We start from the raw sequence: 18869 nt of genomic DNA, 5'->3' as shown, positions 1-18869 counted from the left end.
AAATCAATTTTTTAAAAAAATTTTTTAATAAAAAAAAAAAAAAAAAGACACTATAAGCCCTGGCCAGTTTTCTCAGTGGTTAGAGCGTTGGCCTGCAGACCAGTCTCGGGTTCAATTCCAGTCAAGGACATGTACCTTGGTTGCAGTTCATCCCCGGGCCTGGTCTGAGTCCCGCGGGAGGCAAACAGGCAATGTGTCCCTCTCACATTGATGTTTCTTTCTTTCTCTCTCTCCCTCTTCTCCCTTCCACTCTATTTGAAGATAAATGGAAAAATATCCTCAGGTGAGGATTAAAAAATTGTTTTAATTAATAAATAAAAAGACACCATCAAGAAAGTTGAAGACAAAGCATAACTTACCGCTGCTGGTGATACAAATTGGGTACATCTTTATGAAAAGTTACTTGGCAATACCTAACAAAATTTATTATTTTTTAAAATGTATTTTATTTATTTGTCTTTATTGATGTTAGAGAGAGAGGAAGAGAGAGGTAGAGAGAGATGGAAACATTGATGAGAGAGAACACTGACTGGCCGCCTCCTGCATTCCCCCCCCCCCCTAGGGATCAGGCCCACAACCTGGGCATGTGCCCTGACCAGGAATTGAACCGGCAACCTCTTGGTACATGGGTTAATGCTCAACCACTGAGCCACACTGGCCAGGCCCTCACATTTAAAATGCACATATCCTGCCCTGGCCAGTTTGGCTCAGCAGTTAGAGTGTCGGCCCGAGGACCAGAGAGTCCTGGGTTTGGTTCCCGCTAAGGGCACGTACCTTGGTTGCGGTTTGTCCCCAGCCCCAGTTGGGGTCATGTGGGTGGCAACCACTTGATGTGTCTCTCTCACATCGATGTTTCTCTCTCTCTCTCTTCCTCTCTCTCTCCCTCCCGCTCCATCTGAAAATAAATGCAATAATGTCCTCAGGTGAGGATAAAAAAAATTAAAAAATAAAATAAAATAAAATGCACACATTCCTCTTATAAATCAATTTTACTTCTAAGAATTAATCCTAAAGGCAGACCAGCAAATGTGTGAAATGACGTGTATACAAGATCATTCAACACTTCTATCTAAATTAAGGCACATCCGGCACTGGTTGGTTTGGCTCAGCGGTTAGAGCGTCGGCCCACAAACCAGAGAGTCCTGGGTTCGGTTCCCGTTAACGGCATGTACCTCAGTTGCAGTTTGTCCCCGGCACTGATTGGGGTTGTGTGGGTGGCAACCACTCAATGTGTTTCTCTCATGTCTATGTTTTTCTCTCTCTTTTCCTTCCTCTCTCCCTCCTCCTCTGTCTGAAGATAAATGCAAAAATGTCCTCAGGTGAGGATAAAATTAATTAATTAATTAATTAATTAAGGCACATCCATACAATGGAATACCAAACAATGTTTTTTTTAAAAAGAAAAAGAATGCACTGGTATGAAATTATCTCCAACATAACACTATTCAGTGAGGGTGAGAGGGAAAAGCAAAGTACAGGTAGTAATCAGAGTATGCCATTTATGTTTTTTTAAAAAATGGAGGGAGAAGATACAACAAATATAACTGCTTATATGCAACTAACACTTCTGGAAGGCTATACAAGAACCTTTTTTTTTTTTCTTGGTATATGCCCCTAGCGGGGACCAAACCCAGGACTCTCTGGTCCACAGGCCAATGTTCCAACTGCTGAGCCAAACCGGCCAGGGCTATATAAGAACCTTTTAACAAATGACTACTCCCAGAGGGGGGAAGGAAAATTTTCCACCACAAACCCTTTTGTAGCTTTTGAATGTATTATCTATTTGTTGTTGTTGTTAATCCCCATCTAGGATATTTTTTTCCATTGAATTTTAGAGAGACTGGAAGGGAGGGAGGGAAAGAGACAGACAGAGAGACACATCAATGTGAGAGAGACACATCGACTGGTTGTCTCCTGCACATGCCCCGACCAGGGCCAAGGATTGAACCTGCAGCCCAGGTACATGCCCTTGACCAGGAATTGAACCCGTGATCCTTCGGTACATGGGCCGATGCTCTATCCACTGTGCCACACTGGCCTAGGCTGTAATACCTTTTTTTTTATTAAGACTATATTTCATCTATTCCAAGATATGCTATTTTTCTCATTTAATATTTCTGAAACCAAGGTGCTTCTTAAAACTAATGCACTACCTTAATTTTACTAAAAAAACTTTTTCTTCTTTAGCAGTATCTACAATTATGGTATATCTTATCATCTATGGCATCTTAGATTCAACAAAATTAAGTTAAAAATTCTTAATAAACTTTTTATTTTGAAATATAATTTTAGATTTACAGAAAAGTTGAAGAAATGTCACAGTGAATTCCCAGACATCTCTTACCCAGTTTCACCTAATGTTATTGTATTAGATTACCATGGTACATTTGTCAAACTAAGAAACCAATATTGGTATACTTCTATTGCCTTAACTCCAGACTTTATTCAAAGTTCTCCAGTTTTTACACTAATGTACTAATTTCTGTTCCACAATCCAATCCAGGATGCCACAATGCCACACTAGATTTATTCATCATGTCTCCTTTGTCTCCTCTGGTCTGTGACAGTTTCTTATTGTTTCCTTGTTTTTTTTCTTTATGACTTTGACAATATTGAGAAATACTATCCAGCACTTTATAGAATGTCCCTCAATTTCTCTGATGTTTTTTCACATGATTAAATTAAAGTTATAGGGTTTTGGGGAAATAACACAGAGACAATATTCCCTCCTAATCACATATCTGGTAGCATATGAGATCAACATGCCTTATTGCAATCTTAACCCTGATCATTCGGTTAAGGTAAGTATTTGCCAGGTTTCTCCCTTGCATAATCACTATTTTCCCCCTTTCCATATTCTATTATTTGGATAAGAGTCACTAATCCAGGTTATTCTCAAGGAGAACAATGAAGAGAAATTAAGGTCCACATCCTGGAAGAGGGAGTATCTACTTGTAGTATTTGTCCCTTCTCATCACTTATTTAGTTATCCAATCATGTATAATTAAAAGTTTTAAATTGTTAAATAGAATTTAAAAAGCCATTCACTAGATCACTGCTGTATATATAATCCCAGGATTAATATCCAGAACATATGAAGAACTCCTATAAATCAATAAAAGGGACAACCTAATAGACAAATGAGGAAGGGCAAGAAAAAGCAATTCATTCAAAACAGCCTGGTACTGGCACAAGAACAGGCAGATAGACCAGTGGAACAGAACAGAGAACCCAGAAAATGGACCCAAGGCAATATGCTCAATTAATATTTGACAAAGGTGGCAAGAGCATAAAGTGGAGGAAAGACAGCCTCTTTAATAAATGGTGTTGGGGAAACTGGACAGCTACATTCAAAAAAATAAAACTAGACCATCAACTTACACCATACACAAGAATAAAATCAAAATGGATAAAAGACTTAAATGTGACTCATGAATCCACAAAAATCCTAGAAGAAAATGTAGGCAACACAATTTCACATTATACGTAGCAGAATTTTCACTGATACATCACCTAAGGCAACAGAAACAAAGGAGAAAATGAACACATGTGACTACATCAAACTCAAAAGCTTCTGCACAGGAAAAGATACAATCATCAAAACGGAAAGGCAACCCACTGTATGAGAGAGCATAAGTGCCAATGATATATCAGATAAGGGGTTAATTTCCAATATATATAGAGTGCTCATACAACTCAACAAAAGGAAAACAAATAACCCAATTAAAAAATGGGCAGAGGAACTAAATAGATACCTCTCCAAACAGGACATAAAATGGCTAAGAGACATATGAAGAAATGTTCAACATCACTAATCATCAGAGAGATGCAAATTAAAACAACGATGAGGTATCACCTCACACCTGTCAGAATGGCCACCATCAACAAATCATCAAACTAGTGATGGCGAGGGTGTGGAGAAAAGGGGACTCTAGTACACTGCTGGTGGGAATGCAGACTGGTGCAGCCACTGTGGAAAACACTATGGTGTTGCCTCAAAAAATTAAAAATTCAACTTCCATTTAACCCAGTGATCCCACTTCTAAGAATATTCCCTAAGAAGCCTGAAACACCAATCAGAAAGACTATATGTACCCCCAAGTTCGTAGCAGCACTATTTGCAATAGCTAAGATCTGGAAACAGCCCAAATGTCCATCAGTAGACGAATGGATAAAAAAGCTGTGGTACATATGCACAATGGAGTACTATGCAGCTGTAAGAAAGAAAGATCTCTTATCCTTTGAGACGACATCGAGGGACCTGGAAAGTATTATCCTAAGCAAAACAAACCAAACAGAGAAAGACAAATACCATATGATCTCACTTATTTGTGTAATATAATGAACATAACAGTCTGAGGAGTGGGTTAGTCCCAGAGACGTGGAAGTGGGGTACAGATGACAATCCCCTGAAGAGGGGGTGGGGGAGAGAGATAAACCACAGAACTTACATGCATGTATGTATGAACAGTGGACATGGACAACAAAGGTGGGGACAGGGTGGAGAGGGAAGGGGAAGGGGGAATCAGTGGGTGAAAAAGGGGAAACATCTGTAACAAGAATAAATAAATTACTAAAAAAAAAGAAAAAGCAATTCAAATAAACGCAACATCCAGATCATTGGACAGAATTCATAATCCGGAAAAAAATTATATGGGTGAATTAGACTAAAAATAAGAATGTAAGCCAAAAAAGGGAACAACACAAAGAAGTACATGTCTTTTTTAAATGAATGAGAATGGTTACCAAACTACTATGGAATTTGAATTCCACTCAATAAAATGTTTAAAGTAATTTAATGGGTCTTTTTCAATAACCCTATACTACACCAGAAATTACATTCTTTACAACTATAAAAATCCATTTTTAGTGACATAAATATCTGCATGTCAACCTAAAAGTATGTAAGGAAGTAAGTAAAATATTAAAATTATTTTGGAGGCGCTAAAAAAATTTAAAAATCACTATTCTAAAGAAAAATCATACATGCACGCACCAAGAGATATGTAAAGTGTTAATCTGTAGCAGCAATGTTGAAAAAAATCTAAACGCCCATGAGCAGGACAATAAATGAATACATTGGAATTCTGTAATGAATACAACTAGAATCAACCAGAACTACAATTATAAACACAAATAAATCTCAAAAGTATTAAAAATGTGTTTTGAGGCAAGAAAAATATGTTTACTTTTTAAAAGTTTGAAAAGCATGACCTTGTTTTTGGAAACGTGTGTGTGTGTCTGCAGTAAAAGTAGAAACATGCATGCAAGGAAAATAGTACACATCAGCTTCATCATACTATTTACTTCCGGAGAGAGAGTAAGGTAAACAGGATTAGGGAGTACGGGTAACACAGGGACTTGGGTTGGTATCCATGATATTTTACATTACATAATTTATATTTATGTAATTATGGAGTAATGATAATATTACTATGAAGGAAATTCAGTAAAGCTAGGTTGTAGCTAAAAAGGTATTCATTTTATTATTCTTTGTATCTCTTCCATAGAACTGAAATATTGCATATTAAAAGGGAAGTTAAAGTCAGTACAGAGAGACTGAACCAGCACCAAACATGATTGCTTTAAAGCAACCAGTTACTTGGTCAGGGTTGCTCAATGTTGCTCAACCAGTAGTCCAAATGATGTTACAATTAAAAGACAGTAATGGCATCTATTAAAAGAGGAGCGTAAGACATGATATTTAAATACGAGTTATGGAAGGGTACAAAATTAATCCGTATCTACAAATTTCCCTCAAGATCAACTTGCCAACCCTAATCAAAATCCTTGAATAGCTTTGCAAGACATCTTTTGCACTTCAAAAAACCATTGTTAAAAAGGGAAAATTAACTGACAGTTATAGCCAGTTTGGCCTTTTTACTCAATTTTGGGGGGGGAAAAAAAATCCACACAGGAAACATGCTCTTTACAAAGAAATGCCTACAAATAGCTGAAAAACACTATTATCACTTAGAAACCAACTACAAAAAAATTTCTACACAATACTTTTACCTTTATTTTTTAATATTTATTAATATTTTTATTACAGCTGTTACAAAATAATTTTTTTTAATCTTCACCCGAAGATATTTTTCCATTTATCTTCAGATAGAGGGGGAGGGAGAGAGATGTGAAAGAGACACATTGACCGGTTGCCTCCCACAGGACCCCAATCAGGGCCGGGGACCAAACCGCAACCAAGGTACATGCCCTTGATGGGAATCAAACCCAAGACTCATTGGTCCACAGGCTGATACTCTAACAGTTAAGCCAAACCAGCCAGGGTATGAGATAATTTTTAACGCACAAATGCATGAATTAGGAGAGGAAAGTTGCCTATTTCTTTTTTTTTTTTATCCTCACCCTTGGACATTTTTCCAATTTTTGTTCAGATAGGGTGGGAGGGAGAGAGAGACAGAAACATCGATGTGAAAGGGACACATCCAGTGGCTGCCACCCACACAACCAACCAGGGCTGGGGACAAACTGCACCCGAGGTACATGCCCTTAGCGGGAACCAAACCCGGGTCTCTCTGGACCGCAGGCCGACGCTCTAATCGCTGAGCCAAACCGGCCAGGGCAGGAGAGGGAAGTTGTCTATTTCTATAGCACAAAGCAGAGTCAAATTCAATCTCTATTTTAATATACATTTGATCCCAAAATTAAATGTCATTTTTTATTTGTGTATAAATTATGCTTTTCCTTACACATTAATTTAAAATACATTACATGTACCACATGCTAAACAGGGAAAAGGTCAAACTTTTTATATTGTTAATATAATTACAAATTATATTTAAATGTATGTTATAATCTTTAAGAAATTACTTTTTACTCTATTTAAAAGCATCTCATCAAAAACAGGATGTATTTTTTAGCCCTAGTCAGGTGGCTCAATTGGTTGGAGCATCGTCCTGTGCACCAAAAGGTGGCAGGTTCGATTCCTGGTGATGGCACATAGGTTATAGATTTGATCCCCAGTCAGGGTGGGTACCAGAGGCAACTGATCGATGTTCTCTCTCTCTCTAAAAATCAATAAAAACATATCCTCAGTAAAAATTTTTTAAAAAAGGATACTTTTTAAAGTATCTTTTAATTCTTGAGAGAGTCGATAAAAATATTTTTTTTTCTGAAAGGAATATGAATCATAAACATAAGAAACTGGTGAAATGACTTTTGTGTGTCTTAACAGCACCTGATAAATTTCATCCTCTAACGGTTATAGGTTTATTAGTAAACAAATTAGAATATCCTTAATTAGAATGTAAAAAGAACCAACAGGAATTAATTTAAAAATTCATTTGAGCCCTGGCCGGTTTGGTTCAGCGGTTAGAGCATCAGCCTGCAGTCGGGAGAGACCTGGGTTCAGTTCCCCCTAGGGGCACGTGCCTCGGTTACAGTTTGTCCCCGGCCCTGGTTGGGTCATGAGGGTGGCAGCCACTCGATGTGCCCCTTTCACGTCGATGTTTCTCTCTCTCTCTCCCTCCCACTCTATCTGAACAAAATATCAAAAAAAGAAAAAAATTCATTTGACTTAATGATTGTACAATGTTAATGTCAAATTCTAAAATAAATTCAGCCATGGCAAATTCAACCATGATTCTATAAGTGAAAGATAAAATTCTAGATGAGAAAACATGTAAATAAATAGCTAGAGTTAAAGTCCACTCAAAATATAACTTGAAAAAACAGAAAACGTGAATTAAAAAATTGAAAGGATAGCCCTGGCCGGTTTGGCTCAGCAGTTAGAGCGTTGGCCTGAGGACCAAAGGGTCACAGGATTGATTCCCAGTCAAGGGTACATACCTGGGTTGCAGTTTCAATCCCCAGCCCTGTTGGAGTCATGAGGAAAGCAACCAATCAATGTGTATCGATGTGTCTCTCTCACATGGGGGGAGGTGTGTGTGTGTGTGTGTGTGTGTCCCCACTCTATCTAAAAATCAATGGAAAAATATCCTTGGATGAGGATTAACCAAAAAAAAAAATTGAAAGGATAAAAATCAAAGCAGGGTCGCAAGTGCTAAAAGAAAAGCAGTTAAAGGGTCATGACATCAAGAAAAGAGAAAGAAAAAAGCAGAGAAAATATAAGAAAGCCACCCTAAAGACAAAAAATTAGAAAAAAAAAAAAAAGCTAATAATAAAGGGCTAGTTTGAAAGAACAGGGAAAAAAGGGAAAATGGAAGGAAGAAAGTAACAAAATGAAGAATTAGATTAGTATATAATATAGGAATGGGAATCACTTTTGCCACAATGCATTTGGAAAATCACAGAAGTGAGAAACAAGTTTCATAACAGGTTAGTGGCTGATAAATTTTCAGATACAATTATTCTGAAAAGTACAACTACAGTTTAATTTCAGTTTTAGAAACAAGATTGTGTGAGAGGGAAAAACCAGTATGATTTCATACTGTTCGGTCACATTTCCAGGTAAATACTTTTATATTTCTCAAGATAAAGATAATCTATAAATTTATTAAACCAGTTAATCACATTTAGGAAAAACTATTTAGATCATAAACATACTCTGCTTTTATCTTATACATTTCTCTGTCCTCTATACTATATTAAATTTTAAAAAATATTTTCTTATCTTGGGAACCTTTCCTGGAGGTAAAATTTAAATGTCTTACATCTGCTTTCAGACATATCATAGCTTTTGTAATTATAGTAAGACATTCATGCTCAACTTTTCTTTTTACTCAATAATCATATTTTTACCCTTTCAAATAAGTAAATTCTATCTTTTAGGAATCAACCAAAAACTTTAAATGTCTGTTATGTAAGTGTTTTATATAAAGTTAAGGTTGCTCCCAATATAGCATAATTTCACACAATAAGCACATATTTGTTTGCTTCCTCCCATAATCCTCTTTATTCCCCCATTACAAAATCAAGAAATGAATAACTGCCATTCAATGACTTGGCTCTACTACACTGAAATTCAACACAGGACAATTCTGAGTAACCTCAAAGAGCCACTATAAAGCATTCCACCTAGTGGGTCCCTCACAACTCCTAGTAATGATTGTGTGAATTCCTGATAAACTGGGGATCAGAATTTCATTACTTGATACAATATTTTCCAGACTATTTCCAATTTTCATTATCAACACTTAATATTCACCAAATGGCAGGTTCTAAGAACATTACATGTGTTTTCCTTTCTCCTTCCTTGTTCCCCCTTTCTCAGTTCATGCCATCTAATCAAGCTGGACTTCATCTCCCTCTCCAGAGCAGGTATTCAACTCAGGAGGATACTAAGCCAGTTTGATTTAGCTTCTGGAGTCACTACATAGAGAGAACCTTCCTGAGAGTGAGGCCAGTAAAGAGCAGAGCAAAGCAAAGAGATGGAGGGAGTGAGACTAACAGGTCCCCTGGATCCAGCCACTCACGAAGCCATCAATATCTCCTTGATTTTTCTGTCACGTAAACCAGTAAATCTCTCCAATCTTTTTCTCTTAAGCTTGTGTAAGTTGGGTGTCTGTCACTAAAAGAACTTTGATAGAAATAATATCCAATACAATTTACAGAGTGACAATGAGCCCTCAACTGTGAAACTGGCTCAATAGGGCTGAGATACAAGGCAGTGAGAACAGCCTCATCTCCAGCTGGTAGTTGGTAATCTCAGTTAGGAAGCATCAAAAAAAACAAGGTAAAACTACTGCATATGGTAACTTAGGGTTCAGATCATATGCCCATCAAAATTGGAACATTGGGAGACTTGGTAGAAAAATATCAGGAATTTAGACCATTTTATCAACGCCAAGAAGATAAGGCCCAAACACCTTGGTATGAAATATAAAGACTTTCATGATCTGGCCTTATGTCCCTCTGTATGTTAGAAATTATTCTATAGTGTAAGGTACAGCAAATCCAATACTAACTGGAGTAAGAAATGTAATACTTCACAAAACTGAAAAGTACAGCTTTAGGCAAGGCTTGATCCAGAGATTCAGAAAGTCATCAGGTCTCCAGCTCCACTTCTCTGCCATCCTCCCTCCTCTAGGAGATGCCCTGACCTCACATGAGCTCCTATCACAACAGCAATGCTACTAGCTATAATGGTTCTAGGTCCTATATGGTCACCACACAGAAGGCAGATAACAAAGCATCTGCTTCATAAACGCCCACAGAGAGGCCTTCAGCAAGTTCTGAGATTCACTCTGATGGAGTCAGCTTAGATTACATGCCTACCTCAAAACAATCTCTGCAGCCAGAGACTAGAAGGACCTGATGGCTTAGCCTAGGTCAAAGATGTACCCTAAAGCTGAAGGTTTTCGGAAAGGCAGAGGGAAAGCCATTATCACCTTCCAATGTATCCCTCACAGATTATACTCTAACAACTATGCATGTTGAATTCTCTTAGTATTGTGGTTTGACTTGTGTCTCCCCCCAAAAATATTTTTCAGTCCTAACCCCCAGTACCTTGTGAATGTGACCTTGTGTGGAAACAGAGTCTTCGCAGAGGTACTCAAGTTAAGATGTACTCAAGTTATACATCCTTGAGAAGAGGCACAGAGGAACAGTGTCAGGTGAGAGTGAAATGATGGAAGCAGAGACTAAAATGATACACCTAACAAGCCAAAGAATGCCCAGGACTGCTGGCAATTCCAGAAACTAAGAGAAAGGCAAGGAATAGATTCTCCTTTAAAGTCTTCAGAGAGAATATGGCACCGCCAACATCTTCATTTCTAACTTCAGAACTGTGAGATTATATCTCTGGGTTTTTTGGCTTGTTTTTTCTTTTTCTTTTTAACTTTAGAGAGAGAGAAAGGGAGAGGGAGAGAGAGATAGAAACATCAAAGAGAGAGAACATCAATTGGCTGCCTCTTGCATGCCCCCTCACCTGGGGATTTGGCCCACAACCTGGGCATGTGCCCTGACCAGGAATACCAGCGACTTCTTGAAACATTGGTCAATGCTCAACCACTGAGCCACAGCAGCTGGGCCAAATTTCTGTTGTTTTAAGCCATCCAGTTTATGGCACTTTATTACCAAAAAAAGTAGGAAACTAAGTGAGTATAATATTCCATGATTCTGTCTTTGCAGAAGTTTTTTGCTCCTTCTGAAATGCCCTTCTCCCCCACTATTCATGATTCACTATTCACGCTAAACTCAGATCTGCCCAAAATGTCCTCTTCTCTGTGATGCCGTCCACCAGAGCCCTCAAAAAGTTCATCTCTCTACCACATATTAATCCAGCACCACATACTGCCTGTATTTTTATTATTAAATTCTAACTGCCTGTGCACATAGCTGCCTTTTCAGAATTATGAGCTCCCGATGGGAAAGCAGGGCCTGATTCTTACCCACCTGCATATCCTCAAGGCATGCACAATATCTAATACATAATAACCATTCATTCAGAAGCTATCTATGAATTGAACAGGTTGATAACTCATCTCAAAATAAGGTAACAGGTATGATTTTGGAGAATTTCCTATTATAGATTATAGAGAACTGAAGATGGGCCTTTGGGGTATAATCTAGATAAATAGAGAAGAATGCAGGGGTAGGGAGGAGGAAGTATGCTGAATTTAACAAATATGCAGACAAACTATGAAGTGGAAGGATTTAGTTAGGAAAAAGAAAAATGTGTAAAACAGTGGGAGCCTTCTGCTGACAGTTATTTTACAGGCAGTAAGAGGAGTAAAAAAAAGAGGTTTCTAAGCAAGCTCATGACACATGTTTTCAGGGGATTATGTGACAAAGTATAGAATGGACTCAAGAGGAGCAAGAGAACAGTCAGGGTGCAACAGAGGCGGGTCAGCAATGGGGTAAAGGTTTAGGTACACTAGAATGGCAACAGGAGAAATGAAAAGGAACAAATTTCTAAGACTTTAGAAAAGAGAGAATAAAAAGAAAGGGCAATGGACTACTCCTAAATTTTGACCTTTGGTTATCTAAAGTTGGATTTGCTACTGAAATAAGAAAGTACAAAAGACTATTTTTTCAATGAAGATAAGAAGTTTGATCTTATACTTGGCACATTCTGAGATGACAGTAAACCCCCCCCCCCCCCCGAGATTTTGCCCAGCAAACAGAAATAAGTGAATGAAGTTTAGGAGAAATATAAGGACAAAAGATATACAGCAGTCATACAGGTACAAGTTACTTTGGGGGAGGCAGTCTTATAACTTCGACAATCAGCAGTTAGTTCTCATCCACATTAACTGTTTGTAGATTTCTTAAAGTGCTGACAGGTACATAGGTAACCAATGTATAAAGTTTGTTTGGTGAATCTTCATCTTCATTATGTTTTCTGGATAACCGCACCCAGATATGGTATAAGACCTTCCTTATTCCTGTGGCCCACACAGCTTAATTGAGCCTGGTGTTAACGGGTACATCTAGAGTTCCCGTCTCCTTCGTGGCAAATGTCCAGATCTCGTTAAGTCCCCGAAGGGCATGCTTCTTAAAACCCACTCCATGGATGCACTTGTGAATGTTGATCGTGTATTCTCTGGTCACTACCTCATTGATGGCAGAACAGTCCTTCTTTCCACCCTTCTTTGCGGGAGCCATTCTGCCGGGCCCAATTTGGAAAAGAAGCTCAAGGTGTTTCTCAAAGGATTTACATCCACCCTTCCAAAGATGTTCATAAAGGGTGACTGAACACAGAAAAAAAATGAGAGGCCAAATGGTACAATGAAAAGCATGGGTTTGGGAATTAGACAAGGCCTGAGTTCAAACCACAATTGTTTATAAGTTGTGTGACCTTGGACAATTCAATATCTCTCAGGTTCAATTTACCCATCTATGAAATGGGAATACCTTCAATCTAAGGATTAAAAGGGATAATTCCTAAAAGGCCCCTGACACAACACCTGGAAAAAATGGATGCTAGACAAACGGAGACAGATGTTGCCATAACCACGACTGCTGCTAGTACTCCATTTGCCAGGCACAAAATAGATGCTCAACAAATGCCTACTTCTTTTCTTTTTCTTCTATAGAAGGTAACTCAACATCGTGGGCAACTATAAGGTTCCAATTCACTAGGTTAGTCTACTCTATCCTCCCAAAAGTTTTGTATAACAAGAACTTAGAAAATTAAGTGCATATGAATTTCAGAAATGGACTTAATATCTTTATTCTCTAACTTGATATTTATCCTCCAAAGAAAAATTTCACTGGTGAGGTCACAAGTAGAAAAAAAAGATCACTGAATTATGAAGATTCACATAAAAATGAATAAAAGTGGTACTGCTTTAGAAATCATTCATCAAAGATTCCACAGTTATTTTTATTACAATGGCACCATTAACTTTATCCTCTCAATTAATCATTTTTGTAGTATCTTTCATTGGGAAAAAAATTAAGTGATTTTTCTAACTACAACCACACAAAAATCCCAATTTTATACAACACCATTCGAGTTGTCCTGAAGATTAAATGGCACAATGTATACGAAAATGCTTGACCAGATCCTTGGCATATAGTATGCACTCAGTGATAACTTCAATAGAACCTAATCTTATTATTATCCTACATTCCTTTCTATTAATGAAAGAGTTGCTGTAACAGCAATTATAACACAAGATTTAGGGAACTAAAAAACTTTAAAAAACACGGACTTCATGCCAATCCAAACCAGAAAGGTGTTCATTTTAATGTCTCTTAGCTTAATAACGAGGTTTGTAAGTTAAATCAAGATACACACCACTATAATCAAACCAGCATTTCACTCTTCCCCTAAAAAAAAATATCCTTCAACTAAAATTTTAATTAAAGTTTTTCTAAAGGTCAGAGACTTAAGTTCCTCTTACATTCATTTTTTAAAATGCAAATTCCAGAAGCCCACAAAATATAATGGAATTATCAGGACCAAAGTCAAAGGACACTGACACCAGCTCAAATGGAGTGTCCACAATAACCAGAGGAGCCTCTTCATTCAAGTGTGACACCATCCGAGACAACCAGTGTCAGGACTGCCTGTTCCCCATAACAAGTGATTCTTCTCCAATCCTCTGGATTGTCTAGTGAACACTCCTCAGACCTGCTCTCTATCCCTGGCAATCTCCTTTATATAGAGATAACACCAATGCTTACACCTGTCCTGCCAGATAGATACCCTGAAAGCATCTCAGTGTATGGAAAATTAAACATCTCAGATCCATTCTTCCTGTGTCCCTGTGTGTTTTAATGATATCACCATCTTCTCAATCGCCCAAGATAGAATCTAGTTTTTTTTCCCTCACCATCCCCCTCTCTCTTCCCAAAAGCAAACCAGTTTCAAAGAAAGATCTGTCACTTACCTCTACAAACCACTTAGGACCTATCTCAAGTTCTCATTACTGCTGTCCTGCCCCACACTAACTGTTCCAACCTAGTAGCCCACCATCGCTTATGCTTAAAGTGAGTCCACCTACTCTGAAAATTCCAGACAGATAGATCTTGCTATGCATCTCCTTCCCCACTATATGGTCCCCCACTGCCTACCATGGCATGCCAGATTTTCAGAACTTGAAGAACTTTCCTCTGACCCAACCATTCATTCACTTGATCTTGGAAGCTCCCCAAATTCAAAACATTCTGGCCTCACCTTCAAGGCCATTCCTGCTCTGGCTCCAATCTAAAGTCTGTAATGTTGTGAAAACAAGATGAGCTATATATACCATTCCACTACTTATAGGCTAAAAGTCAAAATTCTCAACCCAAGCAACAGGGATCCACATGGCCTGGCCCCTGCTTACCTTGCCGGTCTTGCCATGCTCTCTCTGCTCCCGCCACTTGGCCTTCTACCCAGCCTGCTACAATCCCTCTCATCCCCAGGCCTCTGTACATGCTGGCCCCTTAGCATCTCACCCCTCACGCAAGCAGTAGCATCTTACCCCTTAGATCTCAACTCAAAAGTCACTTATTCAGTCACTCAACCTACCTCCAAACTAAGTCAAGTTCTCTGATTGTCCCCTGCTCTCCACTTCCATGGCCTTCAGCAAAATCATACTAAATGTATTATTGGATGTCTTATTCCCAAGCTAGAATGTAAGCTTCACAAAAGCAGGACTGTGCCTGTCTTGTATCTCACAACCTAACCCAGAATAGCCCTCAAAAAATGTGTAGATTATGTTAATTCGTAAATCAGAACACCCTAAATTACAAGGCCAGCCCCATTACACACTGGTTGAGGAATCACTTGGTTTCTTTGTAACAATAAAGAGCTCATGTTCTTAAGGTTCTCTGAGTTCCTTGAAGATCTGACAGTTCATGAGTCTACAATTCTACTCTTCCAAACTTTTCCCTCATAACTCTCTTCTATATACCTTGGCACCAGCAATACTTTACTTTCTGGTCTCCACAATTCTGTTTGCATCCTTGCATCCATTTGGAATTTTTTTCCCAACTGCACACTTCCAAATCCTGATTAGCCTCAAAAGCTCAAATCCAATGTCACCTCCTCCTCAAAGTCTTCCCTGCATCCTCCAACTGATCACAACCTCTCCACCCCTAAATTCCCATTGGTTTTCCAATGTCTCATTCAGGTCTCAGATCAAATGTCACTTTAAATGAGAGGCTTTTCCTAAAGTTACCTACCATTATCATTCTGTATCAGACTAGCCTGTTTTATTTTCTTGAAAGCATTTACCATTACCTGAAGTTATCTTGTTCATTTCTGTCAGTTATACATTTACTTGTTAACTGCCTGTTTCCTGACTAGAATGTAAAATCCATGAAAGCAGGGACTCTATCTTGTTCTCCGTATTTTCTCACTCCTCCACACCTCAGATCAAAATTGTTCAGTAAAGGCCCTGGCCAGTTTGGCTCAGCGGGTACAGCATCAGTCCCTGGACCAGAAAGTCCTGGGGTTCGGTTCCGGATAAGGGCACGTACATTGGTTGCAGTTTGTCCCCAGCCCCAGGTGGGGTCGTGTGGGGGCAACTAGTCGATGCGTCTCTCTCACGTTGATGTTTCTCTCTCTTCCTCATTCTCTCCCTCCCACTCTATCTGAAGATAAATGCAAAAAAAAACGTCCTTAGGTGAGGATTAAAATAAAAAGCCCTGGCCGGTTTGGCTCAGCGGTTAGAGCGTCAGTCTGCAATCCAGAGAGACCCGGGTTCAGTTCCCGCTAAGGGCACATACCTCGGTTGCAGTTTGTCCCAGGCCCTGGTTGGGTCATGCAGGTGGTAACCACTCGATGTGTCCCTTTCACATTGATGTTTCTCTCTCTCTCCCTCCCACTCTATCTGAACAAAAAATGGAAAAAATGTCGAGTGAGGATTAAAAAAAAAAAACAGTGTTCAGTAAAGCCCTGGCCGGGTAGCTCCATTGGTTGAAGCGTCATCCCATACACCAAAAGGTTGCAGGTTTGATTCCCAGTCTGGGCACATACCTAGGTTGTTGGTTCAATCCCTGTCGAGGCACATAATCAGAGGCACTCAATGGATGTTTCTCTCACACTGATGCTTCTCTCCACCCCCCCCTTCTCTCTAAAATCAATAAAAACATATCCTGTCGTGAGAATTTTTTTAAGTGTTAGTAAATATCTGCCAAAGGCATGCATGACTAGCCCTATGACTGTAGCCCTATGACTAGGGTTATGTGCGTACATATCTTTCTCTTGCCATATTCCAAACTCTTTGTGGACTAGGCCAAAGTCTGGCTAATCTATTTGTGGGTTATTACCTGGAAATCCTTGTACAATTGAAGCAAATATAAATAACTACTAAATAATTAATGAGTGATCTCTCCAAGAGGTAGTGCCCTGAACCAGGCCAACTCAGAACTCTATTCCCCAGAAATCAGGGCAAACAGGAACCTTCTCCTATGCCCTCTCCATGACACTGTTCCAATCTGCAGCCTCCAGTGAACTTCAAAGGGCTAGTTCCTCACTTTCCTTTAGCCAACAACCATTGATTCTTCTATCTCGAATATCTCCCAATCGTACCCTTTCCTTTCTGTCTCCAGCCAACACTTGCAAGGCCCTCCTTTTTTTCAGAGTAACCCACATATCCAATCAGTTGGGGAACTCAGGCCCTAGGGGACAAGGGAATGTTAAAAGGAAGTGTGTAAGTAAGACTGGCTCTCTTTTTCACCTTTTCTTTCATACCTCGTTTATCCAAAAGAGGCCCAGTTTCAGAGACCAGCTTTGATACACTTTGGGACTCTAAGCTTTCTTCCCATGTAGCCCGCCGCACCCCTCTGGGGTAGCCCCACCTTTGCCTCGAACCTGTTCATCTCCCAGTACAGGAAGACCCCAGGCCACGGACGAAGGAAGATCTCCCCAGAAGCAAATGGTCCTCGAACACCGTATGGCGGCCCGACCTCCCCACTTGCTGTCTGGCATCGGCCTCCTGCCTGAAGCAGTCTCGAGCGCCCCTTGGCCTCAACCTCTGGCTGGGCCCGCCGGTCCACCACCCCCTTCCACTCACCTGAAGCGGCCCCCGCAGTGCTGGCACTGGTCGCCCACCCAGCCGGCGGGGCAGACGCACTGTCCGGTGCCAGGGTTGCAGCGGCCGCCGTTGACACAGGGCCGGTCACATTCCTTGGCCTCGGCGACGACTGAACCCGATACTACCGCCGCTGCCGCCGCGGCCTCGGCAGCCCAGGGAAGCAGCAGCAGAGGCGGGAGCAGCAGCAGCAGCAGCAGCTGCGGAAGGCGCAGCCCGGCCCCCAGCCCCGGCCTCCCAGCCCCGGTGGCGTCCCAGTGCCGGAGCCGCCCGCCGTCCCCGCCGGCGGGCGCTGTCGTCGCTGCCGTCCTCTTCCTCAGCCTCGCCTCAGTCGCCGCCGCCGCAGCCACCATCTTCCCGGGGCTGAGACGGCGCCCCGCGAACACATACACACCGGACGGCCGGCTGCTCGTCGCCTGGCCGTGCGGGGCGGGGCCGTGCGGACGGTGGCTCAGGCGGTCAATCCTGAGGCTGGAGCCCGAGCTGCGCGGCAGGCGGGGCCGACGCGTGCCTGCGTGCGTGAGCGGGGCGCGCAGGCCACCGGCGTCCCGAAGACCGGCCTCTGACCCGGAGTCCGGGCTTCCCTGAGACCCCACCCCCACCCCGGGTTCCGGCGCCGAGGCGCCCTGGCGGGCCAGTGTTCGCGCTTCCCCCGGCGAGGCGGCGACGGGGTAGGAGTCCTGAAGCGCTCTCCTCCCGCTGGCTGCCGGGGAGCCGTGCGATCGGCTCGCCAAGCCGGCCGAGTTGAGCGCTGCCCTCCCAGGGAGCCCGGCGCCCGTCATCGTTCCGCCCCAACTCTGGTTGCCGAGTAGAGAGGGCTTAGGAGGCTGCGGCGTGGTGTGGTGCTAGGTGCTGCATTCGAGCCTCTGCTTTCTCCTCTGCAAAACAGGGATCACGAAATAACACGTGTGAAGAACACGGCGCGTAGACTATGCTCGATACGTGCTTAATAGACTAAACGAATACACACAAAGCCCAGCCTCCCTAGATCCAGGCTGATCCAGTCAGTAGCAGATCAGACACCACCCCCCCACCCCCGCCCTTTAATTCTGTGAAGGAAGTTCGGGGTTATTCCCCACTGTTGGCCCTCCAGTAATCTCTGAAGAGGAGGCAGCATAAAATTAGGGATTGGTGTACCCTCAGGCCGCACAAGACAGCCTGTAGACTCCCCCCTCCTCCTTGTCAGATAGTTTATTATTTTGGGACCCCTCCTCCCCCCAGTGAAACGTGCTTCCTGGCAGTATAACCGTGTGTAGTCCTTGACCTGGCATCTAGATTGGGCCTATGTCTCGACTTAACCGATAGAAGAAGGTGGCAGACGTGACAACGTGCCAGTTCCAGGTCTGAGCTTTAAGAGCACCCTGCAATCTTGATTTTGAGCTCTTGATGATCCTGAGCTGCTCCCCCTCTTCTATCTTGCTGTAGAGAGATTACATTCAGAAACAACACTGAGGAAAAGTAGGGACCCGATTTTCA

At 41.3% G+C, this 18869-nt stretch overlaps 1 protein-coding gene and 1 pseudogene across 2 annotated transcripts in view; both read right to left on the bottom strand.

Annotated features, from left to right (window-relative positions):
• The window catches only part of ATRN (attractin), a 185008-nt gene extending 167182 nt beyond the window's left edge, over positions 1–17826 (bottom strand). For both annotated transcript variants that reach the window (XM_036244251.1, XM_036244252.1), the window contains exon 1: positions 17376–17826. In XM_036244251.1, the coding sequence (XP_036100144.1) occupies positions 17376–17746 (371 nt within the window). In that variant the 5' untranslated portion in view covers positions 17747–17826. The remainder of the gene's footprint in view (positions 1–17375) is intronic.
• LOC118618197 lies at positions 12157–12771 on the bottom strand (annotated as a pseudogene).
• Positions 17827–18869: the final 1043 nt, after the last annotated feature.

Source organism: Molossus molossus, unplaced genomic scaffold (assembly GCF_014108415.1).
Source record: "Molossus molossus isolate mMolMol1 unplaced genomic scaffold, mMolMol1.p scaffold_m16_p_6, whole genome shotgun sequence".
Lineage (NCBI taxonomy): Eukaryota > Metazoa > Chordata > Mammalia > Chiroptera > Molossidae > Molossus > Molossus molossus.
The sequence above is the reverse complement of the archived record's forward strand: the minus strand, read 5'-3'. Positions and strand labels throughout refer to the sequence as shown.